This window comes from Ctenocephalides felis, unplaced genomic scaffold (genome assembly GCF_003426905.1).
Source record: "Ctenocephalides felis isolate EL2017-DRISC unplaced genomic scaffold, ASM342690v1 CF-g0.4_SCAFFOLD_01170, whole genome shotgun sequence".
NCBI classification, from domain to species: Eukaryota; Metazoa; Arthropoda; class Insecta; order Siphonaptera; family Pulicidae; genus Ctenocephalides; species Ctenocephalides felis.
The window spans coordinates 78736452-78755505 of record NW_020537324.1 but is presented as its reverse complement, the minus strand read 5'-3'; the positions used below and the strand labels follow the sequence as shown (position 1 = coordinate 78755505).

The window sequence follows — 19054 nt, the reverse complement described above, 5'->3', positions numbered from 1 at the left end:
GAAAATATATAATCTAATACCAGTTCCAATTATTTTTGAAGTAAAACTTCTTTAGGCGCGACATGGGTGTAAAGTAATCGCTTGCATGATTCGCGCTTACGACGCTAGTAAGCGCAGCTATCGCAATTATTCGATCTAGTCTGCGAGCAAAACAAAAAATACATCAAATGTCAAATCATATGTCAGAAACAAAACAAAATGTGTCGACTTTCACTCGAGTTTTGTATTTAGCTCGTAGTCTATAAACATTCTTTGAAGTAAAACTTCTTTAGGCGCGACATGGGTTAGCAGTATAATTCGTGAGTTAATAAAAATGTCAGGATCGGAAGAATATTTTATCCCGTCCCCCATAAATAATTGTAGTGCAAATGATCGCAAATAAATAATGAAACTAAGGAAAAATCTGCGCTGCGTAAGAAATGATTTTTGGCTATGTATGTTTTGTGTGTGATTGACTTTGGCTTCAAAGTGACTTAGAAATATCAAATGATGCTCAAAAACAAATTCTTAATAATGTTTTTTGAATATTGATTCAAATAATCAGGTTGGATGTCGAACTTGTCGAAAGGCATTAAATTCGGGTAAAATTCCCACTTTGTGTAAATTTAATGGGTTTGTATTTCCACCTATACCAAATTATCTATCTAAACTAGATACTGTATCTGAAAGGTTAATTTCACCCAGGTTATGTTTCATGCAAATTAGACGATTGGGACATGCAAATGAACAATTTGGAATGTTTGGCCAAATTATAAATGTGCCTGTTGACATTAATAATATGGTTAATTTATTACCTCGTAATATTGATGATGATCATTGCATTAACGTTCACATAAAAAAGAAAATGATTCATAGATCAAGCTATGTGCAGGGCTTAATAAATAAAACAAATATAAAAGTATGGCTTCAATTTGTTAGGCAAGACGGATATTACAGCTTTTCAAGGAATGAGATTATATCGTCAGCGAAAAAGTAAAAAAATACAAACAGTAAATGAATGTATGTTAATTTTAATTACATGAAGTTCTTCAAACACAATTGTTACAGGATGAGTTAATTTGCAAAAACAATATTTGTTTAGGCGTTGTTTAACATAATCCACTGTGTAAATGAATATTATAGAATTTATTAATCAGCAATTACTTTAAAACGATCATGTCATATTTCAAGTACGACTTTGATTGCATTATTGTTTGTAAATATTATACAAATTTTTAATGCAATCATAAATATTAGGTTGTCAAATATCTCCCTTCCGCTTTTTTGCTCTTGGTTTATAATACAAAAAGGCGGAAGGGAGATATTTGACAACCTAATATATAATTTATAATTTATCATTATATAAATGTGGATAATGATTGACACGAGTGTTACCACATTACTAATAAACATTATTCAAAATTTTTATATAATGTATTTATTTTTACTCAACTTAAATTTGCTACTTTATACAGTAGCAAATAAGTTTTACTTCAATCGCGTGTGATCCTTTTTTTTTACTACTATCTATTTTTCAGGTGCCTTTAGGTTACAAAGGAACGGTAATTGGTGTACACGTCTGTCGTGATCCCAATCCCATACACCAGAATGTTGCAAATGCAGACCAGGATATATTTTTGGATGTTCTGTTCGATAAAACATTTCCTGCTGCTACTGGTTATTGCGGTATGGAGAAAAAGGATGAGGATAATCATTGTTATAGGATGACACCTCAGGCGCTGATTAATATTACATTTGGGGCTGAATCTAATACTGGTAAGAGGAAAAAGATTAAGACATACATTTTTAATTTGCAAGCTCGAGGTTTTAGTATTTTTTTTAGATAAGTTTGTTCTGAGAGTTTTAAATTTTTATATACGGATTTATAGATAATTCAATTAGCTTTTTAATGATATATAATAATAATAATATTTTTAAATTAAGTATAACAAAATAAATTTAATTATAAACTTAAAGCGTTGAAGCTAAAGCAGCATGGACGCCCGACGATGATATTAATTGGAAAGTTTGATGATTTTTTTTAATATAATTTTGTTTTAATAGTTACAAGATGTTATATACAGATTTATAGATAATTTCATTGACTTTTTAATGATATATCATAATATATAAAAATGCTGATAAATTTTATTACAATGATGCCAAAAATAAAAATATCTAACTAATGAATCCACTAATGGCTAACTGGATACTAAATTTGAAATTTTACAGATTTTTCCTAAACAATTTTGTGCGAAAAGTTTTCAAACGTTATATACAGATTTGTAGACAATTTTATTGGGTTTTTAACAATATATAATACTATTGTTATATTTTAAATTATTTATATCAAAATAAACGTGGATATAAAAACTAAACAACCGCTGAAACTAATATTATAGACACGCCGGTTTGATTTCAAAGTTTAAATATTTTTTTTATATAATTTTGTTAGAAACGTTATGAATTATTATACACCGATTTATAGATAGTTTAGTTAGCTTTCTAATTGTATATAATAATAATAATATTTTTAATTAAAGTATAACAAAATAAATTTAATTATGAATCAAAGCGTTGGAGCTAAAACAGTAAGGACGCTTGATGAAGATTTTTATTGCGAAGTTTGATGATTTTTTTTTATATAAATTTGTTCTAGCATTTAAAAGATGTTATATACAGATTTATAAACAACTTCCTTAACTTTTAAATGATATATCATGATATCTAAAAATGCAGATGAATTTTATTACAATAATGCCACCATTAAAAAATGTAACTAAAGAAATCCACCAATAACTAATAACTGGATACTAAATTTTAAACTTTACAGTTTTTTCCTAAATAATTTTGTTCGAAAAGTTTTCAAACGTTATATACAGATTTGTAGACAATTTTATTATACTTTTAACAATATATAACACTATTATTATATTTTTAATTATTTATAATAAATTAAACGTGGATATAAAAAACAGCACGATGAAACTAATGCATCACGCCGGTTTGATTTCAAAGTTTAAATTTTTTTTTAATATAATTTTGTTAGAAACGTTATGAATTATTATACACCAATTTATAGATAATTCAATCAGCTTTCTAATTGTATATAATAATAATAATATTTTTAATTAAAGTATAACAAAATAAATTTAATTATGAACCAAAGCGTTTAGGCTAAAATAGTACGGACGCCTGACGAAGATTTTCATAAAGTTTAATGAATGATTTTTATATGATTTTGTTCTAACATTTACAAGATGTTATATACAGATTTATAAACAACTTCCTTAACTTTTAAATGATATATCATGATATATAAAAATGCAGATGAATTTTATTACAATAATGCCAAAAATAAAAAAATGTAACCAATCAAATCCACCATTGGCTTATAACTGGATACTAAATTTTAAATTTTACACATTTTTCCTAAAAAATTTTGTTGGAAAAGTTTTCAAACGTTATATTCAGATTTGTAGACAATTTCATTAAGTTTTTAACTATATATAATATTATTGTTATATTTTTAATTGCATATATTAAAAAAAAACGTCAACACACAAAAAACGCAAGATGAAACTAATTTTATATACACGCCGGTTTAATTTTAAAGTTTAAATTTTTTTTTGATATAATTTTGTTATATAAAAAAATATTATACACCGATTTATAGATAATTTAATTAGCTTTCTAATTGTATATAATAATAATAATAATATAATTGTATATAATAATAATATTTTTAATAAAATAAATTTAATTATGAACCAAAGCGTTGGAGCTAAAACAGTAAGGACGCTTGACGAGGATTTTCATTGCAAATTTTAATAAATGATTTTTATATAATGTTGTTCTAACATTTACAAGATGTTATATACAGATTTATGGATAATTTTATCACCTTTTTAGTGAATTATCACAATATATAAAAATGCTGATAAATTTTATTACAATAAGGCCAAAAATAAAAAAATGTAACCAATCAAATCCACCACCATTGGCTAATAACTGGATACTAAATTTTAAATTTTACACATTTTTCTTAAATAATTTTGTTCGGAAAGTTTTCAAACGTTATAATATACAGATTTGTAGACACTTATATTAGGTTTTCAACAGTATATAATATTATTGTTAAATTTTTAATTATTTATATCGAAAAAAAACCTACATATAAAATCTGTAACCGATGTAACTAATGTTATAGACACGCCGGTTTGATTTCAAAGTTTAAATATTTTTTTTATATAATTTTGTTAGAAACGTTATGAATTATTATACAAAGATTTATAGATAGTATAATTAGCTTTCTAATTGTATATAATAATAATAATATTTTTAATTAAAGTATAACAAAATAAATTTAATTATGAACCAAAGCGTTGAAGCTAAAATAGTACGGACGCCTGACGAAGATTTTCATTGCAAAGTTTAATGAATTATTTTTGTATGATTTTGTTCTAACATTTACAAGATGTTATATACAGATTTATAGATAATTTTATTGACCTTTTAGTGATATATCACAATACATAAAAATATAAACAAATTAAATTTCATCACAACATACTAAATTTAAAAAAATGTACCGCTCAAATCCACCAATTGTTCATAACTGGATACAAAATTTTAAACTTTACACTTTTTTCCTAAATAATTTTGTTCGAAAAGTTTCAAACGTTATATACAGATTTGTAGACAATTTTATAAGATTTTTAACAATATATAACACTATTATTACATTTTTAAATATTTATATCAAAATAAACATGGATATAAAAAACTGCAACTGATGAAACTAATGTTATAGACACGCCATTTTGATTTCAAAGTTTTAAAATAAAATTGTATAAAATTTTGTTAGAAACGTTATATGAATTGTTATCCACATTTATAGATAATTTTATTAGCTTTCATTTGATATATAATAATATATATTGATTGTATTAAATAACTAAACTACAATGATGAATATAAAAAAGTGTCCTATGTGATTGTTGTATTCTCAATGAACACTTGCAAACATAAACGTAAGAGAATGTTTCGTTAATATTACGTATTACGTTTCGTTAATGTTACGCAACTTGCATTGAAATAGACTTTAGTATAAACGAACATGGTAAAATATTATAGGCCTTGGAAAAGTGGTATGATTATAAAAATTTATTAGAATTTGGGATTAAAGGTTAAAGTGCTTACGTAATAATCATCGTTTTTAGTTCAATAATTTATAACATTCAAACTTATTGTCGAAAATGACTATAACGTTTGAAAAAATTGTGCAAAATTGAAGAATCTGGAACTGTATCTACATTAGAATGGTCTACAGCAAATCGGCTACTTATTTAACACTCAAAAATGATTTTCTATTGATCAAGTCGTTAATTAATTAATTAATTTATTTATTTATTAATTTTACAAGCCGTCAGTATAATAATATTATAATAAGGCTTAAGTCAATGTATTATAGGTTTAATATAATTTAATTAATTATTAGCTATTTTATCATTTATTTATTATTTAATTTATTTACTATAAACTTATTTATATTTAGTTAATTTTAATTATTTATAAATATAACTAGTTTGTTTGTTGCAAGTAATTTTTTAAAAATTTAATAAGTATTTCAATAAGCTTTGCAATACTTTTACAATATAATTATTTTATTTAACAAATTTTGGGTTATTTTATAATATTTTAACAAATTTAAGTGTCTTATATTATTATTATTATTATTATCACTATCATTTTCATTATTATTTACAACATAAGTTTGTTTTTTTTTACAAATTTTAGGTATTTTGATGAAGGAAGTATTTTTTTTCACAATTTTTTAAGTGTTTAAAATATAAGTTTTTGGTTTACTAATTATTAAGCATTTTAACAATAACAGTCATATAAAAAAATTAAATTTTGTTTCACAATTTTTAGGTGTTTTAAATTATAAGTTTTTAGTTAACTAATTATTTAAGTATTTTAACAATAACAGTCATATGAAGATAATAATTAGAAAAAAAAAAGTCAATATTTTGTATCTCCATTTTTTAGTGTTTTTTTTTTTTTAAATTAACTAATTAAGTATTTTAACAATATTACAAATGCAACTTGCTCTAAGACAATATGCCATTTACACCCAGTTCATATATCTATCCTCTTATTATTTTAGCCAAACTCCTGACAGTCAAGGGTCCAAATATTCCATCTAAAGACAAACTTGCAAACGACAATGATTCCGAAGCAAGTGAACCAACTATTATCAAACTAACGGAAGAACAGGTTGTACAGCCTAATCCAGCAGTTGCTTCGGCGGCACCAGAAAACACAAAAGAACCAGAGCCAGCTGGCAAGGTCTGTCAAAATCAGGACGAGGCCAAAGTTAATTCGCTATTGAATGATGACGATGTTAAGGAGTACCAGTTTAAGATTAATAATGATCCGGAGCAACGGAAACAGTTTTGGGATGATTTGCTTAAACAAAAGGTAATAATAGATACATATATACATATATATATATATATATATATATATATATTTATATATATATATACGTATGTATTTATATATATATATATACACGTATATATATATATATACTAGCTAACCCGGCAAACGTTGTTTTGCCATAAAAAATATGCCTAAATTGATAAAAAATTGATAAAAGTGCCAAAAATCAAATATTTAATAGATTTGGACTCTGATTCTTTGACAAATAGTTAAAAACATGTTATAATTTTCGAAATTATTTGACATACTTCATACTTCAAAAATTAATTCACTCGCATCATAGTTTTCTGTTTATTATACTTTTGTCATGTCATATATGTCAATAAAATTTTCTTTCAAATATTATTTATTTGTGAATAAATTAATAACTATTTTAAGTCATCAATGAATAATTATATAATTGTTAAATTCATAAGTTTGGCTAAATCAACACAGGAATATTGTGGAAATAAATATTTTTTTACATAAAGATCTGATTTTTGACATTTGCATTTTATTTTAAATTAATTATAAATGTCAAAATATTTTCTTTTCGGTCAAAATTTAATATGATATGATATAATATTTAGTTTGTCTAGTTTGTTTTTGTCAGATTCCAATGATACCCTCAGATTGTACTATTTCATTTAAAAGGTTACAATTTCCTGTAAGATTAGCATTTGCGATGACAATCAAAATATATCTCAACTGATATATTAATAATAATATTATATTTTAATTACACAAATTTCTCTACACTCCGATAAATAATTCAAACGCATCATACTGTTTTGTTTATTTTAATTTTGTTCATGTCATTTTTTTTAAATTAAAGAATAAATTAAATTTTAGTCTAAATCAACGCAGTATCTTTATCTAAATATACAATTTTTTATATAAATATTTGATTTTTTACATTTGCATTTAATTGAAAAATTGTGAATGTCAATTTCATATATGCAATATGCACTAAATTTATAAATGTCAAAATATTTCCTTTTTGGTCGAAAATTAATATAATATGATAATATTTATTTTACAATAATGTTTTGTATCTATAATTTGCTTGGCAATATTGCCTATAACATAACTTGGAACAATTAATTTATTTGCTTCTTATTTAAGTAAGTCATTAAACTTTTTTTTTGTGAAATGTCAAAATTTTGTTTATGATTAATTTTAAATTCAATATGCCGCTTTTTTATTGTGATCTCTGATCTATAATGTTTAGATGAAGTTTTGGTTTCCGAAATAATTTGGTAAGCTAATCAATTAAATCTAAATCGTAAATCTATTTATATAATTATTTTCATAAATACTGACAAATGACATTTAATTTTTTTACATGTCAACATTTATTTAAATTTTTAAGCATTGATTTTTAATTAGATTTAAAACTATAAACAGTGATTTTGAATATAGCATTTCATCAAATTTGGATTTAAATGTTGGATATTTCTATATATGTACATGTTTTTGAATTTTATTTTTTGAAATGTCAAATTTTTTTTTCAAAAATTATATATCGAAATTTCCTTAAATTTTGACATTTGTCATTTTAGTGTTTTGTTTTTTTTTTTGGTCATTTTCTGTCAAAATTTTTAGAAATATATAAAAATTATATATTTATATTTCAAATTTACTTTTCAAAATTTCCTATAACCTAAGTTGGATATACTCGTATATGCACACGATGAGCCAATAAAATTAAAAATCGGTTCAGTAGTTTGGGCGTCCATCGCGAACCAACATCGTGAATATATATATATATATATATATATATATATATATATATATATATATATATGTTTATTACATTTTTGTTATTTTTTTAGAGTAATCCTGTGGCAGCTCTTCCAAGCAGTGACACAGGCACAGAAGCCCTAAAACAGATATTAGGAGTTGTTCAAAAGGTTCAAAATCAACCAATTGTTCAACAGAGTCCTCCTCAGCAAAAACCAATCGAGCCACAAGCACAACAACGGCCAAGCTGGCAAGCTAATCCTATATCGGTTCAAGATATGTTCAAGGTAATTGGTAAATTCAAATAAGAGGATTGACAATAGAAAAATCAATTATATTTACATTCCGCAACAAGTCACAAGTTGATATTTAAAATTGTATTTAGATATTTAAGAAAAATTAAAGAAACCCGTAATGGAAAATTATGTGTCGAGATCCATGTTATTAAATTTTATTGGCCGATTCTTAGTATATTATGTTATCAGTCTTATAACATATATAGGTCATTCTTTTACAAATCGTACGGATTTTCGAAAAAATAAAATGTCACATTTTAGAATTGTCTGAAATTTTTTTTACAGATATTATACATAAAATCATTTGACGCCTATTGCAGGATATTGCTGAAAAAAAAAAATTTTACGTAAATATTTACGATTGAAATATGGATTTTTTGCTCAATTTCTATGAACATCATCTGCGGTAAATTAATTATCTCCGGATGTGCTGATCGAATCAGTATTATTTTTTTTTATTACACTCATATTGAAGTGAACTTGTAATGATTAATACAAAATTTTTTGTTTTTGCAATTTTCTTAACAATAACGACCCTTAAATATTTACAAAGGTTTTACTCAGCCTTACCCCAACTTTAATCGATCCAAAAAAACATATTTTTTCTTTTTTTCTCTGCAACAAAATTCATTTTACAATTTGTTGGAAACTTTGTTACGTCGAAAGATATTAAATATTTTCAAGCGCGAGCCGCGCTTTTCACGTCGGGGACCTCAAAGACTTGTACTCATTTGTCACTTTCGAATGACAATCTTATTTTTTTTTTTGGTTGAAAAATATTTTATAATTTTGCTTCTGGCGAACAATGAATATATAGTCGAAAAAAATAAATATTAGGGGAGAGCGGAGCTTAAAAGTTCGTGGGTAAAAAGATCCAGTGCAAATATCTCAAATATTGTTGTTAAAAATTTCTAACTTTACTTGTTTTTGAGATATTGGCAGTGGATCTTTTTACCCATGAACTTTTAAGTTCCGCTCTCCTCTATTCGACTATATATTCATTTTTCGCCAGAAGCGAAATTATAAAATATTTTTCAACCGAAAAACAATAAGATTGTTATTCGAAAGTGACAAAGGAGTACAAATCTTTGAGGTCCCCGACGTGAAAAGCGCGGCTCGCGCTTGAAAATATTTAATATCTTTTGGTGTAACAAAGTTTCCAACAAATTGTAAAATGAATTTTGTTGCAGAGAAAAAAAGAAAAAATATGTTTTTTTTTGGATCGATTCAAGTTGGGGTAAGGCTGAGTAAAACATTTGTAAATATTTAAGTGTTGTTATTGTTAAGAAAATTGCAAAAACAAAAAAAAAATTTTTAATTATTACAAAGTTCACTTCAATATGAGTGTAATAAAAAAAAAATAATACTAATCCGATCAGCACATCCGGAGATAATTAATTTACCGCAGATGGTGTTCATAGAAATTGAGCAAAAAATCCATATTGCAATCGTAAATATTTACGTAAAAAAATTTTTTTCAGCAAAATCCTGAAATACGTGTCAAATGATTTTATGAATAGCATCTGTAAACAAATTTTCAGACAATTCTAAAATGTCAAGGTTAATTGGTGTTTGGTTTGTAAAAGAATGACCCATATGTAAAACATATAACATATAAAATCTGTTGTGTTTATACGAGCGTTTATTCAAATGTTTGTCACTGTCAACAATTGAAATCTAACCTCAAAAAGCTGAAAGAGCATTATATTGACTTTATGCGTATGTTATTTATAAGTGCAACGCATTGGTATCTGTTAAGTGTGACATTGATTAAAATGATTTAGTATTTTTGAGTATACTAAATAAATAAAATTTTTTTATTTAGCATGCTGCTAATATGGTGCCTTCGCCAGTCAAACATGTACTACCACCACCACCGGTGCAGTGGTATGGATCCCCACAAAATCAAATGGTAAGGAGAACATTATCTTTTATATATATATATATATATATATATATATACGTTCTTAGCGAAATAAATTGTGTGAATGTTTGAATGCATGTTTGAATATGGCGTGGATCATTTCAGACCGTGCAGTTGGTAAGAGGGAGCTTTTGTTCAGTTGGCCATAGTGACTGTACGAAGAGAATGAAGGCATGCGAGAAGTGAAAAAGAGTTGAATAGAGTGAACGTGTAGAGACGGACAAGTGAGAATATTGAATAAAAGTTATAAAGATTACTACACCGTGTTGTTATTTTAAAGTATAGATTTCTGACAATTAATTAAATATAGAGAAGAGACAATAATATATATGTATGTTTATATATATATATATATATATATATATATATATATATTTGTAATATTTTTGCAGCCCAACCGTAGAATTAAAAAAAAAGATTAAATAACAAAATTATTTATTCCATTAAACGTTTCGACACTTGATGTGTGTCATCATTCAGTAACCCAAATCAATTCAAAACGATGCTTTCTGAACATATGATAAACCTGAACCACACTTTTAACATGTTAACTACACTTGCTTTGTAACCTTGATCAGTGTCCACAATGCACCGCTAACAATAACATAAAATATAGGAGGGCAACATGTGCTCCTTCTATTTCTCGTTTGTTAATATAATAGTATTTTATTATTTTACACAATAAATTTTCATAATTAGTTTTTTCTGTTGTTTTTCCTGGATTGGTATGTATAATTTCGTCCTTTTTTATATTTATATTTATCATCAACTTTGTATTTATGTCATATGTTTTTTAGATTACTGAATGATGACACACATCAAGTGTCGAAACGTTTAATGGAATAAATAATTTTGTTATTTAAACTTTTTTTTAATTCGACGGTTGGGTTGCAAAAATATTACAAATATGTATCAACGTCGACAAAACTATCATCATATATATATATATATATATATATATATATATATATATACATATATACATATATGTATATAGTTTCGGGTCCTGATTTGACCCATCTTCAGTGCATACAAATAATTTGAAGAAAAACCAAAAAAAATAACACTGAAAATATAATGCACTAATTACTATACAAGTTACAGAGCATGACTTTTAATAACTATTAAATTAAAATAAATATTAAATTAAAATAAAATAAATAAAAAGGTTTTAAAAAAAGAACTCTTCTCATCGAGACATCTTATGTTTTGATGAAAAAACCTCTCAATTCATATATATATTTTATAATATATGTATATATATATATATATATATATATATATATATATATATCTTAAACAGACATCAAGTTAGATAATAAAAATAAATTGTTTCCAAAAAAAATTTCAATTTCATATGATTCGAGTATCTATTTAACTCTTCTTCAATAGGTGAAACTACAAAAATAATCAATTACAGAAGTGAGAGAGTCGATTAAAAATATTTGTTTATAAATATAACTTTAGTTTTATTTCTAATCCTAAATTTCTATCATCTGGATGGATGCTATTCATAGACATTACACTACCAGGACTGTTAGTCTTCGTATGTTTTCCATTATATATGGTGCTCAAACACAGAAGGGGACTGTGACGTCACATGTCTGAGCGATCATTGCCGACGACAATCGCGGACTCTCCCGAATCATTCAAATCGGATGCTTAGTTCTCTCAAAAAACTGCTATATTTTCACATTTAGCTCGGTATCTTTAAAACGGTTGGACCTGGGTTTGTAAAAATAATGTAAACTAATGTGTGTGTGTGTATGCGGATACAAATTTTTGTCGACGATTTCGGGAATACCGATCAACCGATTTGAATAATTCAAAAAACATTCGATTCGTATTGATAAGGAGACGTGCTGATTAGTTTTTGGCGACGGCAAGCTTAGCCGTTCCGAAGATAGGGAGCAAAAAGTGTCAAAAACAGTAACTCAGTTTTAAAAAAAATTTTCTTGTATTGACAAGATAAAGAACTGATTAAATTTTTGGGAAAGCAGGTCCAGCGGTTATGGACTCTCAATAAAAATAAGTTAAAAAAATGTTTATTGGTCAAAAATGTTTATTGGACATATGAACATCAAAGTATCAGATATTTTATAGAGATTTTAATAATGTGTATCAATTTTGTTTGCATTTCTATGGGTTCCGTATCAAGATTTTTAATTGCGGTACGAGAAGTTCCAGCAATTTCTCACTAGTGTTTTGCTTCAAATCATAATTAGAAAGACTAGGTGCCGTTTTTTTTTAACTATTCTACATTATCCAAAGTTACGTACAATAATTTAAAACTTTTGAATGCTCAGAAAAGAAAAGTTACATTTTTTCAAGTATTTTGAAATTTTGAACAATTTTGAAAATTTTGGAAACAATTGATAAAAATTGCCTAATCTGAAGATGCTTCTTTTAAATTTTTTTTTTTTTTTATTTAAATTGAAAATTCTCGAATGTGGTTAGTACCCATTCCTATCGGTCGATTCAATATCTTATTTTGGACCGCCAAAAGGCATTTTTAAAAACTTTATTTACTGGATCTCCGAAACCGCTGGACCTGCCTTTGCAAAAATCTAATCAATTCTTTATTACGCCAATACAAGAGCAACGTTGTTTGAATCATTCAATTCGGATGCTCCGTCCTCTCAAAAACTCGATTTCTATTTTCTGCACTTTTTGCTCCGTATCTCCGTAACGGCTGGACCTGTCTTTGCTAAAAACTAATTAGCACGTTTTCTTATCAATAGGAATCGAACACACATGCACGCACACACACATCCATTTGTTCTAAGGTTCAGAAGCCTCTGAAACGTAAAGATATATAGAAATTACGGGAAGAATAAAATATATTTTCAACTAAATCGCAAATATGTTATTACAAAAATATAATCAAAAAAATCACACGTGTATCATAGTAAGAGATTCTATTCTTTAATAAAAATTAAGTTTGGACACAGAATTCTTTTATCGTTTTTGGAGTAATTTTGTCCATACCCGGTGAAGATCTGTTTTTTATCTTTCTTATTTCACATGAGACATCATTTGGTGAAAAATGTCGTAACGGTGTTAAATGTATGGGTTGATTTACGAAATTGTTAATTAAATTATTCTGGGAAATATTTCGAGCGCTAAAAATGCTACATAGATGATCTGCAAAAGACTTTGCTTTTTTTTCGTTGCCTTTTGCCCAAATTCAACCATTTTGGTTTGGTAATACACATATGTTCTAAGATAACCGAATTCGAATTTGTTTACATACTACACCTAAGTCTGTTTTTACACGGTCTTTTTGTTTTGAAAATTGAATATTTTTAATTTTTTTACACGATTTTACTCCATTTAGCACGATTTGAAATTTTATGTACTTAAATTTTTTTTGTCAAATTTAATTTTTGCGAAGTATGTTCATATCACAAAAAAGTATTTATGAAAGAAAAAAGTCTGAAACCATCGATAGTATCGATAGTTTGCGAACACTAGCCTAAAGATTTAAGTGAATTCCCCATGAATTCTTGATCTTAAAAATTCTTGTTTTTCACTAATTTTAATAGGTTTTAGAGATTAGGAACAAATTACCCATTTTTGTATAAGATCAATGTCTTTTTTTACACGTTTTTTTCTACACGGCTTCTTCTGGAACCAATCTACCGTGTAAAAAGAGACTTAGGTGTATTTTATTTATATTTCTTTCACAAATGAAAATTATTGCGACATGTGTGAAAACCATGAAGTAAATTTTCAGAACTATCGTCCCATGCAACAACCACAACACCACCATCACCACCAACCTCAGCAGCAATTTCGTCACCATCAGATGCCCGGATCATCTCCGAACCACCAAAAACCACCACCTCCTCAATATAACCAAATGCCTGTGAATCAGAAGCAACAGTTTTATCAAATGTCACCGAACCAGAAACAGCAATTCCATCAAATGCCAGGACATTCACCTCATAAACATATAAATCAGAAAATGGTGAACCAGCAGCAATTTCCTAATTACAACAATATAATAAGACCACCGGGTAATAGTTTGATGGTGCATAAACCACAACAGCAAAATTTGGTGGTGCGACCGCCGAATTTGATGGTGCAACAACCGATGGTTCGACAATCATTCAATAGTAATGTTAATATGAATGTCAGTATTAATGAAAATCAGGAGGTTAACAGGAATAGAAATGCTAAGGGTGGTTTGCAAGGAAAAGCTGCAGATGCATCTCCGAGTGCATTTATACCATTGCAGGCTGTTAGAAAGGCAAGAGTTTCTACTGGCAGTTGTTCAAAGGTAAACACGAACACTCAGACCCCAAAAGAACATATAGTGCAGTAAACGGAGCGTTTTAGGTCTGAATTTTTTTAATGTGCTCCGAATTGAATGAAATTTTGGAATTACGTTCATCTTACCCTCAAGTTCAAAAGTGAAAACAATTCGGGTTGCGCCATCATCCCACGGGGGGGGGGGGGGTGACACCCCTTCTCAATTGTGTAATTACATTTTTTCAAAATAACGTCGGAGATCGATAGAAGGACTAATTATAAGAAAAAAATAATAATTCATAATAATTATTCAAAAAAACTAATACTTTTCAAGTTACTGGCCACTAAAGATTCATATATTTTTGTCGTTTTTCTTCTTTTTTTTTGCAAATATCTCCTGAAATATACATTTTAACGAAAATCATGTAATGAACAAAATAATGTCAATAAAAATCTTAATAAATCGCTATTACATAAAGTGTTCTAGGAAAAATATCAAGCAAGATTTGAAAGAGCAAATAGCGTTTTTTATTTAGCTCAAGATTTAATTGTTGTTTTTAAAGCCATCTAGTGTCGAGGTTTTACATTTTATGCATTTCGGTGAAATTGGGTTTTATAGTGCTCAGCATAAACTTCAAAATGAGTGCTCTTACAATTTTTTTGTGTGTAAAATGAGTGAGCTATCATGCAAATAAGAAGCATATACGATGTTTTTTTTTTTAAATCATATGGTTCAATGAGCGCCATTTCCACCAGAATTAAAGTAATTCACATTCCATCTAGAATTCACTTCATTACAGACATCTGGATGGATTCTAGCAGATTCACTACTTTAGTACAAGCTATTTTCAGAAAACTCACGATTTTATAAAAACTTTTTTTTTCGAATTTGCGCGGCCGCGCAGTCTTTAAACATTCATAACTCTGTCAATTTTTGTGTGAAAGAAAAAAAATAAAAAACAATAATAAGCCAGAAAGATCCCTTTGATTTTTATCTATATGCTTTTATACGTATCTTTTATTCTTTTAGAGATATAACGAAAATAATTTCGATTTTTAAAAAATTGAAAAGAAAGTTTTTATAAAATGGGGGGGGGGTAATGATGGCGCAACCCGAATTGTTTTCACTTTTGAACTTGAGGGTAAGATGAACCTAATTCCAAAATTTCATTCAATTCGGAGCACAGTAAAAAAATTCAGAGGTTATACCCTTTTTTCCTCTCCGTTTACTGCACTAATAAACTTGAACCAAAATACAGGTGTAGTACGGGGTGCCCCAGAACTCAACGTCAAGAAAAAAATTAGGATGGTAATAAAAATTTGGTCACTATTTGACCAAAGCTCTAGTTTCTACTCTTCCACTGCATATGAAAAAAAAATCATTTTCCCCTGTCACCCCGTTTCGACTTGACGTTGAATTCTGGGACAATCCTGCACATACTCATATACTATCCATTAGGGTTTGTCGGTTTTCAAAAACCGTTTTTTTTGCGAAAATTATGAATTAGAAAACCAGTTTTTTAGTGAAAAAAGTCAGTTTTCGCTTTGATTCTTGAAATCATATCGGTTCAATAGCATTTGATATTTTATCAGTCTGCGATTTAGGGTCACAAAGGTTTAGATTTATTAATTTAGTATATATTAGTGTAGTATCTATTAATTTCGATTTTTATACCAGAGTATATATTAATTTAAATCAGTGTGACTTCTTCTTGAAGAAGTACGTTGCTTTACTCTAACTTGAAAAAAAGAGTTTTAAACCCTTAGAAGCCACAAATTAAAGAACAAAACCTTTGAATTATTAGGCTTTAAAAGCAATTAAGTATGATTTGGTCGCAAGTATGAGAGTATTTTCTATTCTAGGAAATTTTGTGAGAAAACAAAGGACACGTCTAAGAAGCAATTCGATAGACGTTCTCAATTTTTTGAAATCATATTTTATTAAACAAAAAAAAAACAAATAGAATGTTTAAAATTACTTAATTAAAATTGCTCGGAACAGAAATATAAGCTTAGATTAATTGTTTTCAACATGTATCTAATATTTTTTTATTTTTTTTATTTAATGATTTTTTTTTTATTTAAAAATGTATTATTTATATTTATTCGAAAACTTTCCTTTCACTATCATAAAAATATTTTCATTCCTATATAGTGCAGTAAACGGAGAGGAAAAAAAGGTATAACTTCTGATTTTTTTTTACTGTGCTCCGAATTGAATGAAATTTTGGAATTAGGTTTATCTTAACCACAAGTTCAAAAGTGAAAACAATTCGGGTTTGGGGGATGACACCTTTTCTCAATTGTGTAATTACATTTATGAAATGTGAAAAAAAAGTTTTTATAAAATCGTGAGTTTTCTGAAAATAGTTTGTACTAAAGTAGTGAATCTGCTAGAACCCATCAAGATGTCTATAATTGAATTCTAGATGGAATGTGAGTTACTTTAATTCTGGTGGAAATGGCGCTCATTAAACCATATGATTTAAAAGAAAAAAACTTCGTATATGCTTCTTATTTGCATGATAGTTCACTCATTTCACACGCAAAAAACTTGTAGCAGCACTCATTTTAAAGCTTATGTTGGCACTATAGAACCCAATTTGACCGAAATGCATAAAATGTAAATCCTCGACACTAGATGGCTTTAAATACAATAATTAAATCTTGAACGAAATAAAAAACGACTTTGCTCTTTCAAATCTTGCTTAATATTTTTCCTAGAACACTTTATGTAATACTAATTTATTAAGATTTTTATTGACATTATTTTGTTCATTACAAGATTTCCGTTAAAATGTATATTTTAGGAGATATTTGCAAAAAAAACGAAGAAAAACGCTAAAAATATATGAATTTTTAGTGGCCAGTAACTTGAAAAGTATTAGTTTTTTTTTTTGAAAAACTATAAAAGACATTTTTTTCTTATAATTACTTTTTTCATCGATTTCCGACGTTAATTTGAAAAAATGTAATTACACAATTGAGAAGGAGTGTCATCCGAATTGTTTTCACTTTTGAACTCGAGGGTAAGATGAACCTAATTCCAAAATTTCATTCAGTTCGGAGCACAGTAAAAAAATTCAGACCTAAAACGCTCCGTTTAATGCCCTAATATGTGAAAGTAATGCATGAATAACGAATAATTATTTTCAAATTTATTTAATCAAGATAAACTATTATTTTTTAGTTCTGCTAATTAAAATTAAAATAATTTTGTTTACTATCTATAAAACTGAACAATAAATAAATTCAGTCAAATACTATTCTAAATTACACTAAATTTGCGGATAAATTACAGAAAATTGGAGCAAAAATTTATTTTCTATATAAAATTCGAAAACCGGTTTTTTAGTAAAATTAAAACTCGGAAACCGGTTTTCTGAAATGTCGGTTTTTGTATAAACCCTACCATCCATTAATTCTGGTTTCTTTCTTTCAAGGGTAAACTTGAACTTTCTCTTTCTCCGGCCGCAAGAGAGGAGGCCCTGCAGCAGCTCGAGAAATTGCAGTTGAAGCAGAGAGAGATTGAGAAGCAGTTCGAAAAGTTTTGTAGGAATACTAGCGATCAAATGCAGATCATGGCAGGTCATGATGGTCAACATGGACATGCCAGCAATACTGGACAGCAACAAATGAATAATTCGGTGAATAATTCGGTTCAGCAAAATATGAAGAAGGAGAATGATGCTACGGGAGCAGGAGGAAGTAATCAGCCTGGTTTGGGGAACAAAAAGGTAATTTTTAAATTTTTTTTATGAAAATAAGTGTGAGTAATATTGTAGTACATAATAATCCGCACATATTATATTATGAAAAAGATTTATTTAAAAGAAGTATTGCAGAATCGATATTAATAGCTCACACAAATAATACATATTATATAAAATACAATAACATTGCAAAAAATCATAAAAGGTAATGAATTACAATTAAAATAAAATATTATTGCCGACGTAAATATATGAAAAATATTGAAATCTTAAATTTTTCATACATTGGAATATATTAGAAGCTTATAAGGCGAATGAAAATAATCAATAATAATTATTATTGTTTTATTCGGCGCATTAGATTTTTTTATCATGACTAATGAATATACTTATATACAAGATATAAATAAATGTTGATTTTTAATAAATATTTCCATACTTATATACAGAATTTGTCGAGACGCGCGATAACGACGAGCCATATGCGCGCGTACTAGCTTAAGTTTTTTCAACTTTTCACCTAAAGTTCCACTTACATTTAAATGAATTTTTGAATAACAGAAGAAAAATGTACAAGCTTTCGAATGATGCTAATTTAAAAGTAGTCAAAAGAGCCGCACTGGTAGAAAATGAAAAATCATTTTTACCTTTTCACGCAC

The 19054-nt window shown here is 27.3% G+C and overlaps 1 protein-coding gene across 1 annotated transcript in view; it reads left to right on the top strand.

Annotated features, from left to right (window-relative positions):
• The window catches only part of LOC113365758 (5'-3' exoribonuclease 1), a gene marked incomplete at its 3' end in the record, with an annotated part of 40179 nt that extends 21850 nt beyond the window's left edge, over nt 1-18329 (top strand). Inside the window, 6 exon segments of the mRNA XM_026607295.1 lie at nt 1518-1755; nt 6149-6462; nt 8301-8495; nt 10330-10416; nt 14165-14710; nt 18126-18329. Of these exon segments, the coding sequence (XP_026463080.1) occupies nt 1518-1755; nt 6149-6462; nt 8301-8495; nt 10330-10416; nt 14165-14710; nt 18126-18329 (1584 nt within the window).
• Between the last annotated feature and the right edge of the window lie 725 nt (nt 18330-19054).